This window comes from Sus scrofa, chromosome 8, assembly GCF_054392235.1.
Source record: "Sus scrofa isolate SSC_HxYL_T2T_F1_AM1 chromosome 8, Sscrofa_HxYL_maternal_Yorkshire_Landrace_v2.0, whole genome shotgun sequence".
Classification (NCBI taxonomy): Eukaryota; Metazoa; Chordata; class Mammalia; order Artiodactyla; family Suidae; genus Sus; species Sus scrofa.
This window is the reverse complement of record NC_139390.1, coordinates 73,930,885-73,948,986: the sequence shown is the minus strand read 5'-3', so window position 1 is coordinate 73,948,986 and position 18,102 is coordinate 73,930,885. Positions and strand designations below refer to the sequence as shown.

The window sequence follows — 18,102 nt, the reverse complement described above, 5'->3', positions numbered from 1 at the left end:
TCATCTCACCAAGACCCTACTTTCTCTCCTTACAGTGCAATGATTAATGTTCATACAGAGAAATACTGAAATGTTTCATGAATAATTGAAGGAAAATTAAGTTATATTTAATATTATGATAATATTAAATGTGTTATACCCAATTCTTGGTAAAGTGGGAATAATTCATGTGTAGCACAACAGTAGCTTTTATCTTAAATGTGGAACAAAAGAGCTGTCGAATAGAAACTTCCCAATGATACCTAAAAGCATTAATATGAAGTTTAAAATGACAAACTAAGAGAAAGATATTGAAAGCAAAGTCCACTTGACATTCAGAATGACTGAAGACCAATAATTCCTAAATAAATCTATTATGAACTTTTGCTGTGATAGCTCTTTTTAATTTTTTTTTTTTTTGTCTTTTTGTCTTTTAGGGCCGCACCTGCAACATATGGAGGTTCCTAGGCTAGGGGTCTAATCAGAGCTACAGCCGCTGGCCCACACCAGAGACATAGCAACACCAGATCCAAGCTGAGTCTGAGACCTACGCCACAGCTCATAGCAACACCATATCCTTAATCCACTGATCGAGGCCAGGGATCGAACTCGCAACCTCATGGTTCCTAGTCGGATTTGTTTCCACCGCATCATGACAGGAACTCCCTGTAATAGTTCTTAAAGTACAAAATTAAGCATAAAATGTGCTGTCCGTGATAGTGAATGAAATTCACTGAAAACGTCTTATAATAAAAACCATTTAACTAGTCTGACGACACTTATTTGTACAAGAGAATTATGAACTTTTACTTGATTCTCATTTAAAAATAAGAAAAAGCCTTAGACCCTTAGATTATCTACGTATTTACATCTGCATCTATTCTCCCTCAGTATCATTTCAGACATCATATAAGCATCTCCTCAAGAGTGATAAAGAGGAAATTCACTCAAGTAACATTTTCTCTTGAGATGAAATCTGTTAAAGGAGTCAAGAAAATTTTTAACCACAAATTTATCCTCCTTGCTACCTTTTCTTACTAATAGCATAATTAAAGATGTACTCTGCTAAAATTAAGCCTTACCATCAGAAAGATCTTATCCACCCATCACTCTTAATCTGTCTGATATGAATCATTTTGGGGGGGGGGCTCGATTTCCTCATCTGTAAAATGAGGAGTTAAATTTGTTCAGTAATTCTTTTTTCTAATAGAGACAACACATACCCATGTCAATCATAAAGACTAATCCTGGCACTAATTCTCAAGGAAGGGAGACACATTAATGTCCCTTAAATGGGGAGAAGTAACATGGTTTGGAAAAACCCAAACGATGACTCTGATACCAAATGAACCAGATGCTTGCCACTCCCAAGTGTGGTCCTGGAACAAAAACACCGGCATCACCTGGAAGCTTTTAGAAATGGGAAAACTTGGGCTCCAATGGTACTACTGAATCAGATCCTGCACTTCAACCAGAACGTAAAGCAACCTGTATGTGCATTAAAGTTTGCGAAGTGCTGACCTAGCTCCTCTAGCTCTAGCATATAATAATTCCATGATTTCACAGATGATTCCTCAAGGGCAACCAGTAAATACATTTATCAGTAGAAAGCCTCCAGAAGGAAGGAATAATAAAGATTAGAGCACAAGTCTATAGCAAATAAAACCACTGAGAGAAATCAGTGAAACCCAGAGTTGGTTCTTTGAAAAGATCAACAACATTGACAAATATTTAGACTGACAAATAAACATAGACAAAAAAATAGACTGACCAAGAGAAAAACAGAAAAGTCTCAAATTACTAAAATTAGAAATGAATAGGAATATTACTATTGATCTTACAGAAACAGAAAGAATTATAAGGGAATACTACAGGCAATTGTATGCCAGCATATTAGACAACCTAGATAAAAAGGATAATTTCTAAGAAAGATTAACTAAACTGACTCAAGAAGAAATAGAAAAATAAAAAAAGAGGCAAAAAGGGAGTTCTCTGGTGGCTCAGTGGGTAAAAGGATCTGGCACTGTCAATGATGTGGCGTGAGTTCAATTCCTGGCCCAGGAACTTTTGCGTGTTGTGGGCATGGCCAACATTTAAAAAGAGAGAGAGAAATAAGAAATCTGAATGGAACTGAGTAAAAACATTAAATTCATAATAAAAACCACATCCCACAAGGACAAGGACAGGACCAGATCCCTTCAGTAGTGAAATTTACCAAACATTTAAAGAATTAATACCAATTCTTCACAAACAATTCCAAAAAACAGAAGAAGAGGAAACACTTTCCAGTACATCCTATGAGACCAATATTACCAGTATTGCCATGAGCTGCAGTGTTGGCTGCAGATGTGGTTTGGATCTGGTGTTGCCATGGCTGTGGTACAGACTGCAGCTGCACCGCTGATTCAAGCCCTAGTCTGGGAACTTCCCTATGCCAAAGTGTGGCTGTAGAAAGAAAAAAAAAGTGGCCACCCTCATGGTATGTGAACCACACTTCAATTAAACTCTAATTTAAAAAAGGAAAAGAAACAAGAGACAAAATAAAATATTTTTTATGGATTCTTATTTTAAAAAGCAATTGATAAGCAGACTTTGAAAACAGGCTGAATATTAGATACCATTAAGAAACTATTGTTAATTTTGCTAGGTGTGATACTGAAACATTTACAGGTGATATAATGTTTAGAGTTTGCTTTAAAATACTCCAGAAAACTGTGTTTTGGGGGGGTAACAGATGAAATAAGATCATCAAATATTGATAATTATTGAAGTTGGGGTGATGAAAATGTTAGGATTTCTTATACTACTCTCTCTACTTCATGTACTTGAAACTTTCCATAATTAAAAAGAGGTCTGCTTTCTCTTGCTTCAGGTAAAGGTTTAACTGCTAGCCTCCAATAAGAATCCAGTGCTGTTTTCTTCTACCCCTGAACATAACCAAAAAACCCTTTCACAGGCATATAGCCTTGAAATGAGTGAGCTTATTTGGTTATTCACCATTTCAAAACCATTCGTCTATATATGCCCACTCATTCTTAGTTAGGTACTGTGAAATAATAGATTTATCTATCTACTTATCTATCTATCCATCCATCTTTATCACCATCTATCTTTATCAGCCCTCAGTTCCTAACAAAGAGCTTCCTAAAAACCTAGTATTTTCCAAGTGATAAGAGCCATAGGCACATCTTTTGTTATATTTGGGTTTTATTTCTAGTTCCTAAAATACCCCTAGCATCAAAGGTAAAAGAAGCATCTTTGTTACTCCTAACAAGTCCCTTTCCATCACAGAATTTATGTTAATAAGGTAGATTTTAGAGAGCCCCTAAGGATGGGCGGCTGGTTGCCAGGGGAACCAGCAGTGTGCTAAAAGGGTTGGAACTTTCAGCCATCCCTCCCACCTCTGAATCCAGGGAGAGCAGAAGGGCTGGAGATAGAGCTCAGTCATCAACAGTCATGATTTAATCAATCATGCCCTCATAATGAGACCTCCATCAAAGGTTCAGAGAGCTTCTGGTTAGTGAACACTCTGAGGTGCTGGGAGAAGGTATGGAAGTTTCATACTCCTTTTCACGGACTTGGCCCTAGGCATCTCTTCCATCTGGCTGTTCTTGTGTTCTTTTATAATACACCTGTAATCTAGCAAGTAAACTCTTCGCTGAATTGTGTGAAGCAGTCTAGCAAATTATCCAACTTGAGGGAGTCCTGGAAACCTGATTTATAGCTGGTTGGTCAGAAGCACAGGTGACAACCTGAACTTGTCACTGGCATCTAAAGTAAGGGGGCATCTAGTGGAGTCTGTGTTAACCCCAGGTAGATATGTTAGAATTGAACTGGTATTGGAAAATTGGTGGGTGTGGGAGCCCCCCCCCATTTACTGTCAGAAGTGTTGTGAGCAACAGAGGAAAAAATTGTTTCCCTTTACGTATTCATTTCGCTAATCTTTAAAAGATGTCTCTTTCTAATTCAGCTTGTCCAAAAGTTCCCTATGGAAACTACACTGTTCTCTTCTACACTGGGCTCCCACATCATAATCAATTTTAGTTTGGGAAAATGCCTCGAACTTCTTCAAGCACCTTACATGAAGAATCCCACACCACAGAATAAGCAGAAGACTTCTGGGGATATCTACAAGTTGGAACAATATTTGGTTTTCTTTGTTTTAATGCAGCGTAAGAAGTTTAAGTGATAAATACAAATTGAAGAGTTCCTTGCTCTGCTTAATTTATTCCATAGAAATAATTTAACTGCTAGAGAGCAACACTGTAACCTAGAACAGTTAGATCTAGAAGAGTTAGACCTGTCTTTTATCATATTCTCTTAGTGATATTAGGGAAATTTCTAATTTTTTTTTTTGCTTTATAGGGCTGCACCTGAGGCATGTGGAGGTTCCCAGGCTAGGGGTCGAATCAGATCTGTAGCCGCTGGCCTACACCACAGCTCATGGCAATGCCAGATCCTTAACCCACTGAGTGAGGCCAGGGATCGAACCCACATCCTCATGGATACTAGTGGAGTTCTTAATCGGCTAAGCCGCAATGGGAACTCCTCTTTTTTTTTTTTTTTTTTTTTGGCCAGGGCATGCAGCGGCTTGACAGGGATCTCAGCTTCTAGACCAGGGACTGAATTGGGCCACAGTGGTGAAAGTGTTGAGTCCAAACCACTAAACCACCAGGAACTTCCTCTGATTTCTTTACATCTAACCTGTAAAATACTGAGAGAGACAATTTTCCTTGGCCTTTTTACAACACTACATGTCTTTATGGGTTGGAGCAAAAGTGCAAGGCCCTGAAAGCTCTTAGGGTTGTTGTTTATGCAACAGATGGCCATGAGACATGAGGCCTTCCTCTCCCTTCCTATAAAAGCATTGCTTCCACAAACTCACCTCAACACAAACCACCTGCTTAGCATCTATCTGGGCCTGGAGCAGTGTGTTCAGGAGCAACTCAGGGGCGAGAGGAACTGACACAAATGTATTGATGCTCAGGCTGCTTGCAGGGTTAAGGGTAATAAAGTCTCTTGTCTCTGAGGAGGAGTCATTTCTTTTGCCAGTATCCAAGACACAGTAATAGGCTCATTTTTTAGTTTGGAGGTAGCGTAAACCCCAACTTTGACAAAACCAAACAAGACAAAACAGGAATAGGGAATCCTGTTGGGGCTTAGTTGCTTAAAAATCTGACATAGTGTACCATGAGAACACGGGTTCGATCCCTGGCCCCGCTCAGTGGGTAAAGGATCCAGCATTGCTATGAGTTGTGGTGTAGGTCATAGATGCAGTTTGGAGTTAATGTGGCTGTGGTGTAGGCCTCCAGCTGCAGCTCTGATTTGACCCCTAGCCTGAGAACTTCCATATGCTGAGGAATGGCCCTAAACAAACAAATAAAAAACAGGAATAATCTCTACCCTTAATTTAACTCCCTGCTCCAAATAAGAAAACTCCTAAAGCAATATGGGTAAAAGCAAGCTAAGTTCCAGCACAAGGATTTGAGGCAAACCCTAAATATGAAAACATGGACGAGATAATTCAGGTGGGGCATTGGTATGTGAAGGAAGTTAAGACTGGAGTAGCGAGTTCTTCCTGGGGGGAAACGGAAAACTTAGGAAGGCCAGAGTCAAATGCCAAATCTCTAAACTAGACCTGCAAATCCAGGAAGCAGGCAATGGGAACCACCACAGGTTCTGAGCAGGGAAATCATATGCTTAAAACTTTGAGGATGATTAGTCTGAAAAGGTTATGCAAAGTGAAATTTGAAAAATTTGGGGTAGAGGATCAAAACTGCTTATCTTGAGGAAATGTAGCTGTTAAGGAAACAGAAATCAAAAGTAACCTAATTTTTGCCCTGTGAGACTGGGATACTGTGCTTAAAAGGGAAGTGAAAAAAACTAAATAACTGTTTTGGAAGTAAGGGGTAAAAGCAGCTTGGTTTTGGATATAGTAAAGCATCCAATGATGGAGAAGCATTCTCAACATAGTTTTCATAATATAATTCTAGATACAAGTTAAAGTTCAGGTTGGATAATCACTAACACATAGACAGTAGTAGTGATTATTGAAAAGAAGATCTTGGAGTTCCTGCTGTGGCACTGTGGGTAAAGGAGGGTTAAGGGTGCAGCAGTGTGGTTGCTGCGGTGGCGTGGGTTCGATACCCAGCCCTGTGCAATGGGTTAAAGGATCCCGGTTGCTGCGGCATAAGTCACAGCTGTGATGGGATTCAATCCTTGATGTAGGAACTTCCACATGCCTCAGGTGTGGGAAACGGAGGGAGGGAGGTAGATGCTTTGATCAGAGAAGGTAGTGTAAAGAGAAATAGAAGGCGGCCCAGCCTTTAGAGGGCGCCAACAATCGCAGGCTGGGAACAGAAAACAGCATAGTGACACTGAAGGAAGAACTCTTGGTGGCTAGAGCTGAAATGGACATATACCAGAGGGGCAGTACAGGATACTGGACTATCTTTCAAACTAAAGGTCACATCCGCTTAGTGGAATGTGAAATTGATTGTGTCCCACAGAGTAAGGGAGTATATTGCCTCCAGAAACGGTTTTTTTTAATGGCCACACCCGCAGTATACGGAATTCCCAGGCCAGGGACTGAATCTGAGCCACAGCTGCAACCTACACCACAGCTGTGCCAACACCAGATCCTTTTACCCACTGCGCTGGGCCCAGGATTGAATCTGGCCTCCACAGGGACCTGAGCCACTGCAGTTGAATTCTTTTTTCTTTTTTCTTTTTTTTTTTTCTCTTTTTGCCATTTTCTTGGGCCGCTCCCGCAGCATATGGAGGTTCCCAGGCTAGGGGTCGAACCGGAGCTGTAGCCGCCGGCCTACGCCAGAGCCACAGCAACGTGGGATCCGAGCCGCGTCTGCGACCTACACCACAGCTCATGGCAATGTCGGATCCTTAACCCACTGAGCAAGGCCAGGGATTGAACCTGCAACCTTATGGTTCCTAGTCGGATTCGTTAACCACTGAGCCACGACGGGAATTCCGGGCAGTTGAATTCTTAACCCACTGCATCACGGCAGGAACTCCCATGAAACATTTGTTCCAGATATTTACAAACAAATGGTATGTGCATGGCGGTTTGATGAAAAAGTATTCTTGAGGGACAACTTGCTTTGAACATTGGTGTGGCGGTTAAGAGCAGGAGCTCTGGAGCTGGTCTGTTGGAGCTGGAACTCTACTTGAACGCTTCCCCAAACTGTGTAACCCTATGTACGTTTCTCTTTTTATGCTTTTTGAAACAGTTGTAGATTCACATGCTGTTGTAAGCAATAATAGAGAGATAGTGTGTACTCACCCTACTCGCCCCAAAGTAACACCTTACAAAACTAGAGTAACTCATATATATATATATATATATATATATATATATATATATATATATATATATATATTTTTTTTTTTTTTTTTTTTGGTCTTTTTAGGGCTGCACCCATGGCATGTGGAGGTTCCCAGGGATCAAATCGGAGCTGTAGCCACTGGCCGCCTATGCCACAGCCACAGCCACAGCCATGCAAGATCCAAGCCGCGTCTGCAACCTATACCACAGCTCACGGGCAACACTGGATCCCTAACCCACTGATCAAGGCCAGGGATTGAACCTGCAACCTCATGGTTCCTAGTCGGATTTGTTTCCGCTGCGCCATGAGGGGAACTCCACTAGGAAAATTTCTTAACTTTGTAGGCTTTACTTTCTTTATCCATAAAATGATGATAGGGTTTTGAAGATCAAACAAGATCACATGTTAAAGTATTTAGAAATGCTTGGTATGTACTAAGAATAAAAAATTGTTAGCTATTAAAATTATTATAGTCCTCCATAAATAGCTTTAACATTTTTACATAATTGAAAATAAACCTTTATTGAATGTCTGTGCGACACAATGAAAGATCTAAGTACATTTCTTAGATATGTTCCTTCCATTTTTCAAAATGGCAGACATTAAGTGTGACCTTGCAAAATGTATCAAGGGATGAGTAAATAACCTTGATCAGGTAATAGTTCACACAGGAATATTATTTCCCTAATTCCAATAGCATCCCAGGCGCCCCAGTGCTCAGCGAGGCGGGCAGCAATCTAGGCAGCTGTGGACTCACAGAGTCTGTTTAAAAGGCTTGTAATGAGTACATACAGGAATTCAACGTTTATTGAGAAACTAAAGATAGTAAACCATGTGCCTTTTTATATTTCATTTAATCATCATAATTTTCTAGTGAGTTTCAAAACTTTTAGACCCAAATTAACAGCTATCCTTGAGATGAGATGTGAGATAATGGATCAGTATTGTAAGCATGGTACGATTCCACCCTAGGAAAACATTTCGTATTTTCTTTTTCTACTAAAAGGAATATACAGATGCTGAGTATAAAACCAACCAATGATCAGTGTAAGAAATCAGTTCACCAGAAAAACCCATCTTGCTAAAATCGAAACAAAACAAAAACCAAACCCCGAATCTGTGACCTCCTAGAGTTTCTGATTTTAAAAGGCAGTTTTGAAGGAGGCTAGAAGTCAGTGTAACACTCTGCCTATTAAAAGGCCAACTCTTATGACACATCCACATCAACAGATAAGAAACAAATTAAAACAGCTCAGCAGTGAAGGTCTCCTGAGATGATCTGAAGTCTACATATATCATCACCTTTCTCCAGTCTGACTCAGGTGCCTCCCCAGATGCTGAGCTGCTATGGGCACTGTGTGGGTAACACTCCACAACTCATGTTCATTCTTTTTTCTTTTTTAATTTTAATTTCTTAACTTTCCATTTTAGTTTGACTTCCCCCCTTTTTAAAAATTCTGTGGTTGATTTTCATGTTCATTCCTGTTACAAGTACTCATTTACACAAACTCTAAGTTATGTAAACAGTAAAATTCTAGCATTTCATATAACTGAAAAGAGATGAGATGCAGAAAATTACATAAAGAAGATAGGATGAAATGACTCAAAAAAATTTAACAAGTAAAAGCCATTTTCCTTCCCCTACTCTGATTTTCTTTTTTTGAACTACATTCCAGAGAGACTTTCCTGTAAACAGGTTTTTGGCTCACATCACCATACACCACTTGACTGGTAATCTACTAAGGTCACCAAAGTAATACAATTCACACCTTCTAGATTTTCCCTTTTTTATTTCCCCTATGGTAATAATTCACAAAAATTCCAGCAAAAAGAAATGAAAAAGAGGAAGCTGACTCTCATAGTAAGCATGATTCTTGCAGTAGTACCTCATATCAAAGAAATGCCATTTTGCAAGGGCTAAGTCATATGGAATAAGTCTCTAAGACGAGCACAGATTTGTTGGCCTTTTTACGCAACATTTTTCTTTAGAACCTAGTCTATTAAAGGAATCAAAACCTTAAACCTGTCTGGTGCCTGATTAAAATAATAATAACAGCGAACATAGTAAATAGTATTCCTTGAATGAATCATACCATCCTCTTTTTTGTCTTGTCTCTGAACTGTCCATCAACTAGACAATATTGATTGTCTTCATTGAAATATATATAACTAATTGTATTAAATGTAGAATCAAAGATGGACTATGAAGATAGTTTGACTATGGGGAGTGAGATGAAATTCAGGATAATTAGTCATTCAAAGTAAAGTGCGGAAGAAGAAACTACTGGGCATCAGTGGAGAGAGAAAACTGCCTTGGTTTTTTTTGCCTAGAGTGACCAACTACCAAAGACAACACTGTCCCAAGTCTGATAACAGATACTAAGAGTTTAGGGCAATATGTGCTCTCAAGGTTATTACACTTTAATTAGGAATATTATTAATTAGGATATTCTCTAATATCACGAGAATTAGAGAACAAGCAAAAAGCCGTAAACTCCGAGTTCTGCGGGACTTGAGTGAGTAGAGAAATGAATGTGGGCTGAAGCTGTGAGGGGGGCTTCATGGAGCTGAAGGGGGTGCAGGGCAGGGGGGAGGCTGAGGGCAGCTCCTCGTCCGTGAAAAGGCCAGTGTGGGCAGAGTGGCGGTGGGAGGTGTGCTAGTAGAGTGTCCTTGGAAGCTGGGAGACGGTTAGCTGCCTAGCCCAAGTGGGAGACTGAAAATGATAAAGTGCAGCCAAACTGCAATTTATCCATTTTTATTATAAAATGTGTAAATCACCTTGAGCTCCCTAAAGTTAGGTGCCAATCACAGAAGAAATAATTATGGGTTTAAGGAATCTTCTTACATCAGAACATATGTGCTGATGCTATTCCACCAGAAAGGAATGCTATTAAATGACAAAGCTCAAAATGACTTCATGTAATGGGAATCTACAAATCAGAGCACATTTCAGACCAAATACTTGAAGTTCCTGGGATCTCTGTTTTCAAACTGTTTGTGGAATTCATAGAAATATGTATAATATATATTTTTCAGGAGTGATTAAAAAACTTCCATCTTCCCTCTAACAAGCAAATGAAAAAACAGCCATAGAAAAATGATGTAATCGTGAAATAAAATCCCCTTTGAACATGTTATTTCACAAATATCCCAAAAGAACAACATAAACATGTATTAATGCCACTTTACTTGGAACTATAAAGATTTTAAATACAAGGCTCTGAAAACCCTAATCTTGCAAGAAATACCTGCATGGAAAATCTGGCAAATTTGCTTACTGCTCCAGTTACTGTCATGGGAAATAAAACCTAAAGCGGACACTTCCTCTTATGGAAAACAATTAAAAAATGGTTATAAAATTTAAAAAAAAAGAAAAAAGCAAAAGGAAAAAAGAAAGAAAGGGAACAAAAGCTGAAAGATGTTGGCGAGGCACGCACCTTCTGTATCATCGCGCATTTGCTCCACCAAATCTGTCAAATCCTCCCAAGAGTCTTTGCAAACGGCAAAAAGAAAGGAAAAGAAAGATAAAATGTCATGCAAGCCAAGAAAGAAAAGTATTATTAAAAACAAGGTTTCAAAAGGGATAACTGAAAGGGAGATTTCTAGAACTCTTTGGGCTTAACCCAGAGATTAGCAGTGAAAAGCGCTGGGAACACACCCATGGAAGAATCTGACACTAACCAAGCAGAGGTAACAACTATTGTGTCTCAAAGCTACGACTAATAATTTCAAACCTTCTAATAAAGTGGAACAAAGATTGATATCCCACAAAAACGTAACATTTTTCCCCCATTAAAAACCAAGTTTAGGTTCTTTGTATTCTAAGTGCACACAATATTGACTTCATGTAATACTTATTTTGATCCCTTCAGTGAAGCTGAAAAACACGTGAAATGTTTTTTTAGACTCAGGCCAAACAGCATGATGCAAAACTAGTGATTTAAAGCAATGAAAGAAAAATCTAAAAACCCTTCCTGATGCCTTCCACCCTGACAGCTCTCTTCCCCAAAACAAAGAGAAAGGAAAAGAAGTTTTTCGAAGACAGACAAAATAAATCACTTATAATTCAGTAAAAACAGACGATTATTCATAGTATTCTCTCCTCTTACTATAAATTCCGTGTTCTTGTACGCAGAATATTACATGTGAAGCAAAAGGACAATGTCAAGATTACAAATATAATAGATACTGATATTATAGTGGCTTCTAATGTTGTCTTAAAGCTATAAGATCATTATTTGTTCTGAAATAAATTTTGAGAACCTATAGAAATTTTAAAAAATGTATTAACTTCATATTTTGGTAACTCTGAAACCATTATATTACAAACCACTGCAATACTCATACTTAAGCTCACAAAATCATGTGACTTTTATATGTGTAAATACACAGCTAATAAAGGTAAGTTCTCAGAGCATGAAGCATGACAAAAATGAGAAAATGGGCAAAGAACACTTTGCCCATGATAAGCCCTCTTTCTTAAAAAATGTATCATTGAAAGCCAACATAGGGTCTGAAGCAATAACTTGGAATAATCACCTAGAAAAAGAACTTACCATTTGTCCTATTCTCACTAGTTCATTAAATTATCACGGTAATTAAATTGGTTAAGTTTAGTTTTCGTGCTGCACAGTGATTTTCCAGTGGACTGGAACGTTACATTCTGGTGTCAAATACATGGTCAGTTAGTCTACAAAGATGTGTAAAAAAAAGTACAAATATATAGAAAGTTGAAATTTAAATTTAAATTGAAGAAACAGGGATGCTGATGGGGATCTAGTAAAGCAACATGTGATTAATATGGAACTTTTTGAAAACTACATATATCAAGATTATTGGTTAGGTCAGACACAAAGAGAGGTAATATAAAAAGAAGGCAAATTTTGGAGTTCCCTGTGGTGCAGCAAGTTAAGGATCCAGCACTGTCACTGTAGTAGCTCAGGTAGCTGCTGTGGCACAGTTTCTTGCATTGTTTTGTTTTTTAGTTAAAAATTTTTTTTGGATTTTAAAAAATTTTAAATGATTTTAATTTTTTCCATTATAGCTGGTTTACAGTGTTCTGTCAATTTTCTACTGTACAGCAAAGCAACCCAGTCACACATACATGTATACATTCTTGTGGCACAGTTTCAATTCCTGGTCCTTGGAACTTATATATGCTGTGGGTGCGGCCAAAAAAAAAAAAAAAGAATGCAAGTATCTACACACTATTACACTTGTACTACCTCCTAATTCAAAAGTCTAGAAATTAGTGATTTAGAAAAACAAGCACAAGAGTACAGCTTAGAGAACTAGGAATAAATTCCTAGTTTCCATCAACATCCCCAGGTAAGTACTTTATAAACAGAAGTAGGAGAATACGATGGCTCAGAGAACAGACCCAAGAGTGGAACACCTGGGCTCATGTTCCAGTACCTGCTCCATGCCTCATGGGCTGGATGACCTTAGTTCAGATACTTATCTCTTTTTCCTCAGTCAGTTTCCTATAAAACAGGGCAAAGAACGGTACCTATCACTACAGAACTGTTGCAAGGAGTGAAAGAGTAAACGTTGGTTCAAAACCTTTTATCGGAATATTTTCTGGCCAAATATATTTTGAAGTTCAGAATTTTTAAAAATTTTATTTTATTTCATTTTTTTTGGTTTTTTTTTTTTAGGGCAACACAAGGCATACGGAAGTTCCCAGGCTGGGGGTTGAATCAGAGCTGCAGCTTCTGGCCTACACCACAGCCACAGCAACTAGGGATCTGAGCCTTGTCTGTGACCTACACCACAGCTCACGGCAACACCAGATGCTTAACCCATTGATAGAGGCCAGGGATCAAACCCCCATCCTCATGGATACCGGGGCATTACCACTGAGCCAGGATGGGAACTCCAAATTTTAGAAAGGTACAATGGTACATACTGAGGCCCACCAACAAGCAGAACTAGCAGCGCCTGGGGCAGCATTTCACAATCGAGCACCTTAGTAATTCTGCAGGAAATAAATGCATATTCAGATTAAACAGGATGAATAAAGACTTACAAATAGCCTCAAGTAAATTGAGGTCATGTTTTAGCATGCAATGAGTTCAGGCAAATTTATGAAAAATGCTTTTGGTTTTCAGAGTTTTTTGGATTTTACAATTGTGGATCTGGGGGAGTTCCCATCGTGGCTCAGCGGAAATGAATCTGACTGGCATCCATGAGGACACAGGTTCAATCCCTGGCCTTGCTCAGTGGGTTAAGGATCAGGTGTTGCCAGGACCTATGATGTAGATTGCAGACATGGATTGGATCCTGAGTTGCTGTGGCTGTGGTGTAGGCCAGCAGCTACAGCTCCGATTCAACCCCTAGCCTGGGAACCTCCAAATGCCAGGCGTGCATTGCTAAAAAAAAAAAAAAAAAAATGTGGCTCTGTATGGTGTAGAGCACTTAGAAAGTGCTTCATACAGAAAAAAAAAAAAAACCACAGTAAGGGCCAGCTATTATTTCATAGTGAATTAGCATTAAAATACATCATATATATTTACATAAATGATTTTCAAGAATAATCTTCTGATGATGTAATATGCTACAGGTTTATATTATGTAGGATTATGGACTCACAGGATCTACTCTTTTAACCGTCTATTTAGTCTGCTCTATACCTATAGGCTTGCTATATGACTGTGAAAATCAATAAGGTGACTTCCTATTTTACTCTTTCTTTTTTAGGGCCACACACACACGGCATATAGAGGTTCCCAGGCTAGGGGCTGAATCAGAGCTGTAGCTGCTGGCCTATGCCATAGCAACATGGGATTTTAGCCACATCTGTGACCTACATCACAGCTCACAGAAACAACGGATCTTAAACCCACTGAGCTAGGCCAGGGACTGAACCTGCATCTTCATGGATACTAGTGGGGTTCATAACCTGCTGAGCCACAAAAGGAACTCAATTTCTTTAACTAGAAACTGTATTTGTCACCTAGTAAAATAAAATCTGCTTGTTTAAAAAAACAAAATATAAAGAACCTCCAAGACTTGAGCAGGAGCTCTGGAAAGGAATTTCTGGGTAGAAATGGATGACGAGTATGAGGAATCCCTCTGACTTTCTCCTGGGCATGTCCCATCTATAGAGCACTTTTCTGTTCCAACAAGACATAGTTTGTGTTTCGTTTTTAACACAAAATTTAAAATGATGAGTGCCAGAGTGATGGAATTAATGTAAAACAGCCCTCTTCCCCTGCTCCTCTGGAAGGTAAGAGGTATGCTTTTTCCTTCTCAAGTTGTTCTCTACTTCGCCTTGGCATGTTTGGGATTTTATCGTAATAAAGAATGGACTCCATCATCTTCCTTAATAATCCCCAGAGAAGGATTTACAAAAGGTTTTTTTTTTTTTTTTTAAATTGTACCCTCCGGAATACGTTGTAATTATTAAAACAACAATAACAAAAGAATCTAATGCATGAATCAAAGAGGTGGATAGCAGGCAGCATGGCCAATTCTTGTCTCTTTCCCAGAACATTTCATCTTTCTAGGGACAATACTTTGCAGCCTTAAGCACGTTTCACCTGGTCTAAAAGCTGTATTAACTTTAATTTGTATCATAATACATATTCATAAATTGCAAAGAAGAGTAACCTAAAGCCTGGGTGGTTGATACAGAAGACAGGTCTGGATTAAAATTTTGCTATAGATAATACATAATTCAGAGTTAGCAATCAGAATTGTCCCAGATGTGCCCTATAAATGTTAAAGCCAGGGTAATGGGGAACTTCCAAAGTTACTCTGGCTAAACAGACAGCCTCAGTTCCCATTCAAAACACTTACAGGAAAGGTCTGCACAGCTTAGAAATGCTAAGTTGCATTGCATTGGCATCATAGTGTGTGATGCCATGAGACTGGTGATGCAACATCAGGACCACGACTCCACTCTAAACACCTGCATTAAAGTGGTTAAAAATGCTGCTCCTAACAGACTCTATCATCTTATTTTTAAGATGCATACGAACAAAAACATTTTTAAAGTCAGGAGATATGAGAGAGAGGCTGGAAGTGTACAAAGGCCCCATTAGGAAGAAAGGCTTTGAGGTTCACTGAACTATTTTCCCAGCTACTATCCTGTTTGAGTCTAAGAATGAATACATGAGCAGATTAATTTAGTTAGTTCTGGAACTAATTTAACTAGATGGTACAGTAAAACAGTTGCTCTTATGGTACACAGTGACTCAATGATGATATAGTGTGGTCTATAGAAGGGGCCCTGGCTTTGACATTGGGCCCTGCGTGGTTACTTTTTTTTCTCTGGACAAGGGAACTGGCTGAAGTGCCTTCCCTTCTGAGAAGTACTTGAATGGACTCAAAGTGCCTCTCCATCCTTTATGTGCCCATGCTTGTGAGATCGCTCTTCTTAATATATTCACTTTTCAGGTGTGTTATTACTATAGACGAGCCAAGTTACAGTCAGGTTTAAAGACAAAAATAACCAAGTTACACTGTCTCCTTGGGGCTAGGTATCTTTGATTTAGAGTGCTACTTTTTTTTTTTTTTTTGGTCTTTTTGCCATTTCTTGGGCCGCTCCCGCGGCATATGGAGGTTCCCAGGCCAGGGGTCGAATCGGAGCTGTAGCTGCCAGCCTACGCCAGAGCCACAGCAATGTGGGATCCGAGCTGCGTCTGCAACCTACACCAAGCTCACGGCAACGCCGGATCGTTAACCCACTGAGCAAGGCCAGGGATCGAACCCGCAACCTCACGGTTCCTAGTCAGATTCGTTAACCACTGTGCCACGACGGGAACTCCTAGACTGCTACTTTTTAAAAGTTTATTACAGTTTCTTGGAGGAAAGTCTTTTTGAAGCCCCGCTTAACTGATCAAATAACTCTTTGAAGGACTGTTGTGAAAATAAAAGTTAGTTTAAAGTACTCTGCACCTCACAGTCAACTTTATAAAAAAACAGTCAATTTTATAAGAAACCAGTGTGTGCCCTATATTCCGATTTGGCTGCAAACTGGAGCCCTCTAAGTTTATGTGCCACAATTACTCAAAGGAAATAGAGGGAATGGGATTGGGAAAAAACAAACAAACAAACAAACAAACAAAAAACAAAACGGAGTTCCTGTCATGGCGCAGTGGTTAATGAGCCTGACTAGGAACCATGAGGTTGTGGGTTCGATCCCTGCCCTTGCTCAGTGGGTTAACAATCCGGCACTGCCATGAGCTGTGGTGTAGGTTGCAGACGCGGCTCGGATCCCGCGTTGCCGTGGCTCTGGCTTAGGCTGGTGGCTACACCTCTGATTCGACCCCTGGCCTGGGAATCTCCATATGCCGCTGGAGTGACCCTAGAAAAGACAAAACAGACAAACAAACAAAAAACCCACTAAATATTAAAAAGACGGAAAAAAATAAGTCAATGTAAATAGACCATGTGGCAAATTTAACAGCTGAGGTGCTATTAAACTAACAATAATATAATTATGTTGGTAACATAAAGATAAACTTTAGCAAATGAACTGTCGAGCTAATTTTTAAAAATGCTAACAAGTCCTGTCCTAATAAACCAGTAATTTAGGCCAACATCTATCTTCTCCCCAAATTATAGTAAAAAACAAAAATATCAGCAAAAAAATACAAACGGTCCTGGAAAAACTAATATTAAGTGACTGTGATATTGTGATTTTTAACAAGAAATGTATTTTCATCCCTAGTCCCTGACATGGGGTTCCTGAAACCCTGTGAATTCCTAAGTGCTAAGAAACTAAGAGCATCTTTTGCTCTAATGAGGTGACTCTGGGTGGGCTCCTGGATGGAAGCTTGCCCCCAGAAAGCCCAAGCCATCATTAGAAGCTTGGAATTATCAGCTTCCCTCTACTCCTCTGGAGAGATAGGGGCTGAAAATGGAGCTAAGAATTGGTCTTGTCCATGTGAAGAAGCCTCCTTAAAATCCCAATAGCATGAGCTTTGAACACTTCCAGGTTAGTGACCACATTCACATACCAGGAGGGTGACGTATCCCAAATGGACAGGGACAGAGGTGGCTCTTGCACCCTGAACCCCCCAGACCTCACCTTATTTGTCTCTTCAGCTGGCTGTATATCTTTACCCTATATCATATCCTTTGATAAACTGGCAATTGGAAGTAAGTATTTCCCTGAGTTCTGTGAGATGTTTAGCAAATAATCAAATTCAAGGGAGAGGAGGTTATGGAAACCTCCGATTTACAGCGCAGTCAGATAGACGTTGTACTACATACAATTGGCAGGTGCAGTGGAGGATGGGGTGAGGGTGGCGGCTGTCCCGTGGGACTGTGCCCTTCACTTGTGGGATCTGATGCTACCCAGGCAGATAGAGTCAGAACTGTCATCCAGCTGGTGTCGCAGAGTTGCTTGGTATTGGAAAAACCCTCCCACATTTAATGACTAGAAGTGTCAGAAGTGAAGCATTATGCATGAAAGTAAAAGAGATATACAGGAGGAGAAATGCAGGTTTCCCCTCTATAGTTATCAACATTTGAGTTATTTACTAAGGCAGTTAGCACAGTACAAGAGATACGAGGATGAAATGTCCAGAGACACTGCCCTGGAGGAGAATGAAGTAACAATGACATGAGGTAAAAATCAATTGGTATTAGAGATAAGAGAAGATAAAGCAGATTCCTAAGTTGGGTGAGCAGTTGGGTGGCACAGGGCCTGAAGGGGAGAGAGGGTGAGGAAAAGGAGCATCCCTCACACCAGAAGACCCGTTGCCCTCTTGCAGGAATGGCTGCAATGGCAACAAATCACATCTCTTGTTCACTGGACTTGAACTGAGTG

At 39.6% G+C, this 18,102-nt stretch overlaps 1 protein-coding gene across 18 annotated transcripts in view; it reads right to left on the bottom strand.

Annotated features, from left to right (window-relative positions):
- The window catches only part of RUFY3 (RUN and FYVE domain containing 3), an 87,390-nt gene that overhangs the window by 38,581 nt on the left and 30,707 nt on the right, over positions 1 to 18,102 (bottom strand). For 5 of the 18 annotated variants that reach the window (XR_014812649.1, XR_014812648.1, XM_084972441.1 and 2 more), the window contains exon 2: positions 10,760 to 10,813. The exons of the other annotated variants lie outside the window; for them this stretch is intronic. Coding sequence is in view for 3 of the 5 variants with exons in the window: in XM_084972441.1 (XP_084828567.1) it covers positions 10,760 to 10,813 (54 nt within the window). In the remaining 2 variants the exon portion in view is untranslated. The remainder of the gene's footprint in view (positions 1 to 10,759; positions 10,814 to 18,102) is intronic. 18 annotated transcript variants of the gene reach the window in all.